Source organism: Ovis canadensis, chromosome 11, assembly GCF_042477335.2.
Source record: "Ovis canadensis isolate MfBH-ARS-UI-01 breed Bighorn chromosome 11, ARS-UI_OviCan_v2, whole genome shotgun sequence".
NCBI classification, from domain to species: domain Eukaryota; kingdom Metazoa; phylum Chordata; class Mammalia; order Artiodactyla; family Bovidae; genus Ovis; species Ovis canadensis.
In genome coordinates, this window is record NC_091255.1 from 59,294,795 (window position 1) to 59,305,528 (window position 10,734).

At 60.2% G+C, this 10,734-nt stretch overlaps 1 protein-coding gene across 1 annotated transcript; it reads right to left on the minus strand.

The window, feature by feature from the left end:
• Positions 1-2,196: 2,196 nt before the first annotated feature.
• Positions 2,197-9,818, minus strand: SLC25A10 (solute carrier family 25 member 10). The gene is made up of 11 exons (XM_069543779.1): positions 9,158-9,818; positions 6,988-7,107; positions 6,324-6,438; positions 6,196-6,244; positions 5,921-5,962; positions 5,054-5,097; positions 4,882-4,952; positions 4,535-4,627; positions 4,173-4,250; positions 3,571-3,627; positions 2,197-3,482 (listed from the first exon to the last, which is right to left on the minus strand). Exons 1-11 carry the CDS (start codon positions 9,248-9,250, stop codon positions 3,381-3,383), a joined length of 864 nt encoding a protein of 287 aa, XP_069399880.1. The 5' UTR covers positions 9,251-9,818; the 3' UTR covers positions 2,197-3,380.
• Between the last annotated feature and the right edge of the window lie 916 nt (positions 9,819-10,734).

Genomic DNA, 10,734 nt, shown 5'->3' on the forward strand with positions numbered 1-10,734 from the left:
CTCTGTGGTCCATTTTGAGGAACGTTTGCCTGTGTGTGGGAGGGCCCACGCTCACTCTTCGTGTGGTTGTCCAGTTGCTGAAAAGGTGTCTTTCCCTGCTGCCTTGTCTTGGCACCCTTGCTCAGACTTCTTGACAATGGACTCCTGGTGTGTAACTTTTTGTGAACTATTGTCTTTAAGGAAGAAAGGTGGAGATTGAATCATGAAATGCTGAGCTTGCTTCCCTGCCAGCGTGAAATCCATCACTTCCTTACCTGGAGTCAGGTGACCCACAGGTGGGGCTGCTCCTCTATTTTGCTCGCCTTCTCAGGCTGGTTCTGAGCCAACACAGGTGGAGAACTCCCTAGGGAAGGGCCTCATTTCTGACTTGCCCCTTTTCCTGCTTTCCTCTGCCTGCCTCGTTTTTCCCCTTGCTCCCATCCAGGAAGCTGGGCCCCTGCAGGGTGGGTAGGCAGGTACTGTGCCCACTCCCATGGCCCACCAGTAAATACTGCATCCCTTCACTATCCTTTGCACCCCGCCCTCCCCAAACCACATGGGGCCCTTCGTCCCCTGACACTGGTCCAGGAAGCGCCACGTAAGCTGGCTGGGCTGGGAAGAGGCTGGTGAAATGCCATCTTCTCAGGCTGCCTGGGCACTCTTGCAGGCAAGTAAAGAGGATCCCAATGCTTCCAATCAAAGCAGCTTTAAGGGCAGAGAATGTGGCCCTGTGTGGCTGTTTCTGAGATTTGCTGTTTTCAACTTGCCAGGGGTCTGAGAAAAGTGGCAGCCTGCCCCACAACCAGTCATGTGCCTCCGCCCCGCCCGCTTCACTTCCTGGACTCTGGGTTCCAACCACCTCAGTGGGACTCCAGCTTGGGTGCTGGGGCACCAGACTGGACATTCTGTGAGGCTCTGGGTGCTCCACGCCCGCCCGCCTGCCTGCCCGCCCAGGGCTCAGGAAGTCTGGTCCACAGCCAGGTGTGCTTCCAGACCCATGGCTGCTTTGTGCCCAACACTGCAGTGGAAACTGCACCCTACACCCAGCACCATCACCCAGAAATGTGACTCTAATCCAGGTCTCTCTGCCAGTTTTAGGAAATTCACAGAGGGAGGGGCCAAATCAGACGGGAGAAGCAGCTGGATCCAGGACCTGGCTTCTCTCGCGGAGAGGACGAGGAGGGGACATGCACCATAGAGACGTGAGTAGACCTCAGCTGGACTTGATTCAAACAAAACCAACTACTTAATGACATGCACGTGGTAACCCCGGAAATTTGATGATGGTAACATGGGCCATTATATGTACAGTGAATTATTATTGCAGTTATGTTCGAATTTTTTAAAGACCGTTTTCAGAGACTTGGTAAGTATAAACGACAGGACATCTGGGATTTGCTTCCAAATAATCCAGTGGTGGGAAAGGGTCTGTAGGGCTTGGAGAACACAGGCCTGGTGAAAACTCACTGCTGAGGCTCGGGTGGGCATGTGGGTGGTTTGTTGTTTAAGTAACAGCTTTGTTGTAATACAGTAATTTTCAGGTTACAGAGCTATGCAACCATAACCATGACTTAAAATTTTTTATCTGCTTGAAACGCTCCTCCTTGCTTCATGGCACGGGGTCAGAGGCACTGATGTCTGAACCGTCTGGGGCGTTTCTGTTCATTCCCGACTAGGGCAACAGGAGCCCCAGGGTGGCTCCCACCTGTCCTGGGACAGCAAACGGTCACAGGTGGTGTTTACACCAGCTCCTGCCCCAGCCTGAGGGTCTGTAGCCCACAGAACCTGGGTATGCCAGTCCAGTCTGTGTTTGCTGGATGATAGGTGAGTATCCAAAAGGCCAGGGCTCTGACTCAAGGGGCATCTCCAGGGAGACCAGGCTGCAGCACCGACCCCCTGCCCCTACCACAGGAACTGTCTCGAGGGGCTTGTAGTGGCAGGTGCCTGCTGGGAAGGGGCAGCCCTGGGTGGGGGTGTCCAGTGACTTGGATCCGGGACCGCAACACTGAGTCCCTCAACCAGCCCCATACCCTGCTCTTCCCCCAGCCCTCTGCCCACAGGCCATCCCAGTGCATCCAGTCAGAGCGGTGGCTTCTCCCCTGCTTTGGCCCCTGCCCCTCGATAAACCCTAGAGCTCTTTTCGAAAGGTGCTAAGGAGGATCTCATAGGCCCTGACTGCGAGGCAGACTGGTTAGGGCCCTGGATGCAGAACCAGACTCAGCACTTCACCGTCCTTTATTAACATCCCTGCAGGGCAATGTGGGACTGCTGGCCACTTGCTGGTGGTGTGGGGCAGTGGCACAGTGCCCATGTGACTGGGGGAGGCCGACAGATGCAGCCCCCAGCCTCCTTTGCAGGCTGCTTTGGGCATTTTGGCTGACCGGCTCCTGGAGACCTTGCAGGTGACTGCGGTGCAGTCAGCCCCCATGGACATGCCACTCCTGCTCAGGGAGCCAGGAGGGGTCACTGCACAGCCCCAAAGACAGCAGCCTCCTCCTGGCGCTGAAAGGTTTTGGTGAAACTAACTGTTTAGAGCTGGGCTTCCCTGGTAGCTCAGCTGGTAAAGAATACGCCTGCAATGCAGGAGACCTGGGTTCAGTCCCTGGGTTGGGAAGATCCCCTGGCGAAGGGAATGGTTATCCACTCCAGCATTCTGGCCTGGAGAATTCCATGGACTGGACATCCATGGGCTCGCAAAGAGTCGGACATGACTGAGCGAGTTTCACTTGTTAAAGCCAGTGGGGGTGGGCTGGACTAGGAGGGGTGGGTGGGGTGCCTGAGGGTCACACGCAGGCCCTTCCTCCTGGGTACTCATTCTGCCCTGACCTGGCAGCTGTGGGGCGCAGCTGCCTTAAAGAACATCATGAAAGCTATGGTCCCTCTGCTGGGATGAAAGTGCAAGTGTACACACCATTCAATGGGTGGTGCTGGGGGTTCACACCCCCTACTCCACCACCCGGGTCCTCAGTGGGAGCTCCTGGGGGTCCTGGGCTTCATGAAAGGAAGAGACTTCAGGGGCTGGAGACCCCAGCCCCTAAAAGTCTGCCCAGCCCACCCCTCCCAGCTCCAGGGTTAACTGCCTACCTGGGGAGAGAACACCCAACCCGGGGCCTACACCCTCCAAGAGAGTTACTGCTGTGCACAGGGCGCCGCTGGACACCAGGCAGGGAGAGTCAGTGGTGGCAGCGGGAGGTGGAGGTGAAGCCAGCAGCTTGGGAGGGGACAACGGTCACTGGGCTGGCCAGGCAGGCTGGGGTGGGGGTCCTGGGCCAGGGAGGAGGGGGCCGGAGCACAGTGGGCAAGTGCTGGGCTCAGGGCAGTGCTCAGCTGCCAACCCTCTGGGACTCTGGAATAAACTGGCGCAGGGGGCTGGGCATGACCCAGCTGCTCCCACCGCCACATCAGGACGGCACTTTGATGCCAAAGTGCTTGCGAAGCTGTTCCAGAAACACGAACGTGAGCACAGTGTGTGGCATGAGGCGGATGCCAGCAGGCACGAGGCCCTGCGGGAGAAAGGAGGGGAGCATGACGACAGCTCTGGAGGGAGAGCCCCCCACCCTACACCCCCTACCCTGCCCCCCGGCCCCAAACCTTGTAAAAGGCCAGCGGCCCCAGCTTCGCTGTCTCCATGGCGCAGTGCAGAACACCCTGCAAAAAAACACCAAATAATGAAATAAAACGGAAAGCTGCTCCTCGAAAGGCAGGAACCCCCAGCACCTCATCACCCCCTCCCCCGCCACCAGTGCCAGTAGCTGCTCACACTGATAGTGGGCGTAAGTGTGCAGAGCAGCAGACCTGAAAGTTCAAACGTAAACACGGGGAGTAGGGCTGGTGGGCACAAAGGTCAAGGGCTGCCCTCGCCCGTTAGCCAGGCAGAACTAGAATTTAAAAGCACACCACGGCCAGGCTGACCCGCCAGGAACCCACAGTTCTTGGCCGGCTGCCACAGACACAGAAGATACCATGCGTAATGGAGGGAGCCCTGGACAGGTGCTTGGCCCCAGGCGCTGGACCCGCCACCCTGCTATGACCAGGCTGCCTCTGTTACCATGTCAAAGAACCTGACTTAAAAATACACTTGGGGCCCAGGCGGCTGCAGGCCTGATGGCAGCTGGGAGGGACACAGCCTCGTCTGTACCCCGGCCCAGGGACACAGGCTCACCTGCCAGCAGCAGGGCGGGAAGCCCACTCACCCGATACTCGCCCTTGGCATTCATCAGCCGGGTCTTCAGCACATCCAGGGGCTGGCACAGGAATGTGGCACATCCACCCTGGAGGGCAAGTTGTCACCAATGGATCTGCCAGGAGGGCAGGAGGGCACCCCTTACCTCCCCTCCGCAGGCCTGTCTGGACTCCCAGGAGGTGTCCCCAGGGCCATGGGGACAACATGAACAGTCCCAGCCTGGGCTCTGGGGATCCATGGGCTCCTCCCACTAATGCAGAGCCCAAGAGGGGCAGCTACCACCCTCACCAAAGCCTCCCACCCTTCTGAGCTCTTGCTCTGCCCAGGCGCCCCCAGCTGTCAAGGCTGGTCAGGGACCCCCCAACTACTCACCGCAATGAAGCTGGCGATAAAGTGCGTGAAGATGCCGTCGGACAAGTAGCCTGTGCTGAGGACCAGCTGCTTGGCTTGATCGTAGCAGGACAGCTGTCAGGAAGCGGGGACGGTCAGGACACAAGGGACAGCTCAGGGGAAAGCAGTGGGGCCCGCAACGACACCAACTGGACGGACCAAGTACCGGCTCTGTGGGTCATCTACAGACACCATACAGGGGCGGACAGACCAGGCCCAGACCCGCCTGAGCCCACATCTGCAGCCCCACGTGTGTTAGTGCCCGCTGCCTTCCGGGCCCCTGACCCCCAGATGCTGCCTGAGAATGCCGCCCCAAGCCGAAGTTCTACCTGGCCCACGGTGACCAACATCCCTCGACTGGATGCCATGGTGGCGCCTGAGAACAGCTTCTTGAGACCCTCTGTCGGGGGAAGAGGAGAGGTTGGGTGCCCAGCCCGAAGCACCTCCCCAGCCATCCCCCAAGGCCTGGAGGCTGTCCCAGGCCCCCACCTCCTGTCTTACCTTCTCGGGCCACACGGTACAGGCCATCCAGGGCGTGGGCATAGCTGTCGGGGGACAGAGAGTGAAGCTCTGACCACAGGCTCCCACAGGAAGGTCCTCCCCACGAAGAGCCATGCCCCCATCACAGGCCAGGAGGAACCCAAAGCATCACAGGGCCAGAGGACATCAGCCTTTTCTGAGAGCTCAGAGTGGTCTCACTGCTCAGGGGACCTCAGGGCCTAAAGATCCCCTGGGTTCCACAGGAAAACCCCCTCACTGGGGGGCTGCCAGCTCCGAGGCTGGTCACGCCTGCAGGCTGTTCCTGAGGGCGGGAGGAAGGGACGCCCTGCCAGGTCCCCTTCCCGACCTACTCAGTCTGCCCTCCCCACGGCCTATGCTCCGGCCAGAGAGTGGACAGCGGGATCGTCTGGGCCCACACTTCTCCCTGAATTGGCTGATGCTGGCGCCCAGGGTTTAACTACGGTATCTGTCCATAAACAGGGTCTCAGAACCCACGGTGTCTCAGATCTCACACAATGATGTTTTTATCACAGAAACAACCTCCCAGCTCCCAAACCCTTTTGAAGACCACATAAGCTTCTAACTTACCCTCCGTGAAGCATGTGCAAGTATAAGAGGGAGCAGAGAGTGACCAGCCCCCGCACCTCCCAGTCTGGCCCCAACCCTGGGTCCTCCCACAGGGGTAGGACCCAGAGATGCTGGAAGGCCCCTCACAATGTATGCTTCCAACATCCACCAGCTGCCCCATTGCTCCATGTGACCCCACAGGTGTGGTGGCCCATAGGACTCCCCACTGGGTCCCGCAGAGCTGCTCAGAGGTCTTCTCAGCCCTGGTCCCCAAACCCATGGGCACACCGGGTGACTCACTTTCGGCGCTGATTCTGGGGCAGCTTCATGTCATTCTGCATCCTGAAAACAAGCAGAGAGTTCAAGAGGGCAGGGCCAGACACCCCACAGACCCCAGTGGGAGTGAGCAGCTGGCCCTACCCAGGGCTGCCCCATCACAGGCTCAGCACCACCCTCCTGCGCCCCAGACCCCAAGATCTGAGTGACACGTTTTACGCGGAACACACTGAGACCCTAGTGAGCCAACCTGGCCCCGCTGGGGGACAGCAAAACCCGGGCCTCAGGGCCGCACTGACCTGACGTTGACCATGTCCGCAGGGGTCCCCACAAAGCCGCCGATGCAACCTGGCACAACAGCCAACACATGACCACTGACAATGCCTCCTGCCTCACCTGCACCACCCCCTCCCTCCTGGCTGCTCACCGCTGATGGAGCCCAGCAAGACCTTCTTGTAGAAGGGCAGGGGGCCTTCACTGCCTTTGGTCACCTGGTCCCGCACGGTCTCGTAGATGGCAAACCGAGTCAGGGAGTAGGTCATCTGGGGAGAAGGGGCCCAGCTCAGAGGGTGCAGGAGGAAGGATGGTGCTGGGCACTCCCACATCCTTGGCCCTCCGGTGTACGGACCTCACCATGTGGGCCACAGGGACACCCAGGAACCTTCCAGAGGCCACACAGCCAGCAAGCAGCTGAGCCATTTAAAAAACCTAGGGCTGACTGAGTCCAGGCCCCACCCTCCTCATCCCCTATCATGTCCCTGCAAGCCTCAGTTTCCCCATCTGTAGGTGGAGGTCTCGGGCCAGCTGTGCCAGCTGGGCTGACTCTGTGCAAGGCAGAAGCCATGCCTTGCGCCCACCCCGGGGGGCTGCTGGTCCCCCAGGCCTTGTAGTTCTGTCCTTGTAAGAAGTCTTGAGAATGAGAGAGTAACTTCCAGGCCCAAAGGGCATCTATGGTGGGCAGGAGGGAAGCCAGCGACCCCTCCGCCTCCGTGGGCTGAGAGTGGGCTCTGGGATCAGTCCTAAGGAAGGGATCGCTGGCCAGGAGTCTCCATCCACCCACTACCCTGGGAGATGGGGCCCCCCAGAGGTACCTGTCTGCACAGGGAGGCGCTCAGCCCGTTGTAGAGCGCCAGGACGCCATCAGAGCGCACCACCTGCAGCGCCATGCCCGTCATGCGCATCTTTACCTCCTGCTGCGTCTGCAGGTGCACCTGTGGGGGAGGGTCCCACCACTCAGAGCCACACCCCACCTCGAGCCCGCCCTGGCCAGCTCTGCTCTAAAGCCCTTTGCCACAAGTGCTACCAGCGCCTGTATTGAGACAGGAAACTGAGCTGGGAGGGATTGGGGGCAGGAAGAGAAAGGGACGACAGAGGATGAGATGGCTGGATGGTATCACTGACTCGATGGAAGTGAGTCTGGGTGAACTCCAGGAGTTGGTGATGGACAGGGAGGACTGGTGTGCTGCGATTCATGGGGTCGCAGAGTCAGACAGGACTGAGCGACTGAACTGAACTGAAGGCACCAGCTGGGACGTCTGGTGCCAAGCTCTGTTCCACGCCATCACCTCACAGGAGACAACGCCAGCCAATATGGGAGCGCAATTCCAGCTGCCTTGGAGCGGAGTCATCAGCCCCATCCTTTAGATGAGGACACCGGGAGACTCCAGAGCCCCACTTGGTAGCCTCCCAAGAGAACAGAATTAGGGGACTCAGAGATGTCCTGAGGAAACAGGGGAGGCTCGGGAGAGGTGGGTGGAGCTCCGTGGGGCACCCAGGGGGAGGGGCACTTCGGAGTCCCTTCCTGAAGCACACTCTCAGGCTCTACACGTCCTGCCCGGACACGCGGGGGCAAGGTACTGGCTCTGCTGCCTTAGTCTCTCTTGGCTGTGAGCCGGGAACCTAGGGCCTGGGGGCAGGGTGGCCACACAGCAGCACCCCATGCAGGTAAGCCATTGTGAGGGTTCAGCCAAGATGTGGGGCAAAGGCAGAGATCAAGGAGCTTTAAGATACTTTTTTTCCCAAAGACAATGCCGAGAGGAGGCCTCTATGGCTGCCCACACTGCCTGCTGCAGCCCAGCCCAAGGCCATGTGCTCCCTGGGCCAGAGGGCGGCCACATTCCTGTGGCCAGCCACCTCCCAGACTCCCACCCCCACGCTAAGTGTGCAGCAGAAAATAACACCTGGGGGTAGGGCAAGGGGCAGTGACGCCCAAAGGAGCCTTGAACAAGGGAAAAGGCTGGCCTGGGGCCAGGGAAGGCTCCAAGAGTCCTTGAAAGCTGTTTCTCCAGTCCGACCCTCCAGGGCCTGTGATGGGGGAGGGGGAGGAGGACACAGGGACCTGCATGGGCAGAAAGTAAAACAAAGTGCCCATGAGAAAGGTTTCCTCTTCCTACAAGCCCAAAGCACCTAATACCTGGCCCTGCTTGGCCAGGCCACGTCACAGGCCCTGGCGGCTACCAGGAGCCACAGAGGACCCTCCCAGGTCTCTGAAATGCTGGAGGGGCTGCCAGTTTCAGCCCCACCCCCAACGTCTACTAATCCTGCCTTTCCTGGTGGCCAGGCCAAAGCTTTAGGGATAGTTGGATCAGCCCAAGACCCAGGTGCCAATCCCTCCAAGGGGGCCAGCGTGGGTTTCAGGCTGCTCTGGGTGGGAATAAGGAAGGGGATGGCCAAATGACCGCTCTTGCCAACAGCCTCTGTAAGACCACAGCCCACGTACTGTGGCCCAGGGCCCACTTGCCAAAATATGCTTTGAGTTTCTGGCCTTTCTTTGTTGTTTGTGGTGAGTAAGGAGCAAAAAACTGGTCTGCCTCAGAGACAAGGGAAACTCTGTCTTATTCTGCCCCATAGGCAAATTTTTTTTTTTTCCAAAAAAATGTAGAAAGTGTGATTGCTTCTCGATGGAAGAAACAATCACCCTCACTGGGCAGGACCTGCACGCAGGCTGGGACCATGGCTTCCAGATGCTCACCCACCTCCCAGGAGGAAGCAGCCCAAAGCAGAAGCGCAGGCCACATCCCTCCTCCGTCTACTGGTGTGTTTGGTGGGCACCCACTAGGCAGAGGGAGCGCGTGGTCCTGCTGGGATGCCGACAGCTGCGCTTACTGAGAAGCACCCTCAGGAGAGCTGGGAGGGAGACCAGCCCAAGGTCACACAGGTAGCAGAGCGGGGGCCAAGGGGCACCTCTGCCGCCCGTTCCACGCAGAGCCTCCGGGCGGGGGCGACAGCCCGGCCCGAGGCCCTCCCCACAGCCGTGCTCACCTTGAGCAGGTCCAGCGGGTGCGTGCAGCAGGCGGCCCCGCATGACGCCAGCCCACCGAAGTACCAGCGCGACACGCGCACCTCATCCGCCATGGCCCGGGCGCCGCCGCCGCCAAGGAGCGCAGGTTACCAGCCCCGACCCGGCCTGTGAAACCCAGACGCCGGCCCGGCCCAGCTCCAGCCCCTCCCCTGCCCGACCCGGCCCGGTCCTCGTAGCCGCCCGCCGCGCGTTCAAAGGTTCGCCGGACGCCTTCGCTGCAGACAACCAATGCACCCGCGCGGCCCGGGGGCGGGAGCTAACGGGCGGGGTCTCAGAGACCCCGCCCCCAAGCCCGAGGGTGGGTCCCGAGCCTTAAAGCGCCCGCGGCTCGGTAGGCTAACGCTGTGGGCTCCAGCGAGCCGCTCCAGTGGAGGCGGCTCAGTGGGACCCCCTCACTGGCCGGACCGCAGGAAGCCTGCTAGGTAGACCTTCCTCGTTCCTCTCAGGGACCTGCGGCCTCCCCTATGCTGCGCCGGCCAGCCCACGGGGCGGCCCCGGCGCCTAAGGCACGTCTGCAAAGGTCACGGCCCGAGTAGCTCGGGCGCTCGGCCAGCCCCCACCCCTCCTAGAGGCCTGCCTCCCATAAGCGCCCTGCCGCTGCCGCGGCCCGGAACTTGCCCCTGGTTGCCTAGCCCCGCGGCGCAGGCCCCGGATACGTACAGCTGCTAGGGGCAGCGGAAAACCTCCACGGATCACAACCTGCGGATTACAGGCAATTCGGAGACTAGCCGCCCCGCCTACCCATCTCTCCCGAACGCCCAGCCTTAGGCCAGCTCTGACCAGACAGCCCCCAGGCAGCTACCCTGAGGCGGCACAGGATGGGGATTCTGGGCGTGAGGGCTCGGGCTCCTGGGAGGCGGTAGTCAACAAACTGTCCCGGCCTAGCCGGAGCCGCGCACCTCCCAGCAAACTGGAAGCGCACGTGCGCTGCTAGCCAGAAGGCGCGCCTGCGGGGCAGAGAAATCTGGGTCCCCAGGGCCGCTTTTGGACAGGGCCCCATGGATCTCAGGGGAGGCAGAGCCAGAGACCCCTGCACTAGTAAAGGCCCCATGTCCTGCTGTCCCAGCTTAGCCACTGCAGCCCCCAGCCCAAGGGAGAAGGGTGAGGGGCACCAGGGAAGCAAATCTTGGTCCCTGGACCCACGGGGCACCAGGAATCACAAGTCCAGCCCAGCCTAAGCAAACAGGGATTCTCTGTCGGAGGCAAAAGTTGCCAGAGCAAACCCTATTTGCCTAAAGCGGCCTCCTGGAAACTAAGGAAACTGCCTTCTAGAACCAAAGGAGGCCTCTGCCCTCTGTCATCAGTTGGGAGGGTGAACAGCTGGCTACAGAGATTTCCAGCCCAGAATTGCCAAGGAGCCTGGGATGGGGCCAGTGGTAGAGGTGTGCTGAAAAGGCAGTTGAAGTATAGGAGAAATCCTGGGAACAACAGGAATGCCCCAAGAGTGGGGCACCCTTTTTAGAAAAAGGTGGATTTTGCAAACTATAGGTCTAGGAACTCAAAAAGATCCCAAATTTTCAAAAGGATCCCAAACACT

Excerpts from the sequence above, each read along its gene's own strand:
- SLC25A10 (XM_069543779.1), bottom strand. The coding sequence starts at position 9,250 with ATGGCGGATGAGGTGCGCGTGTCGCGCTGGTACTTCGGTGGGCTGGCG. Across the intron at positions 7,108-9,157 it reads ACCCGCTGGACCTGCTCAAG|GTGCACCTGCAGACGCAGCA; the intron begins GTGAGCACGGCT and ends CCTCCCCCACAG. Across the intron at positions 4,628-4,881 it reads TGTTGGTCACCGTGGGCCAG|CTGTCCTGCTACGATCAAGC; the intron begins GTAGAACTTCGG and ends GCTTCCTGACAG.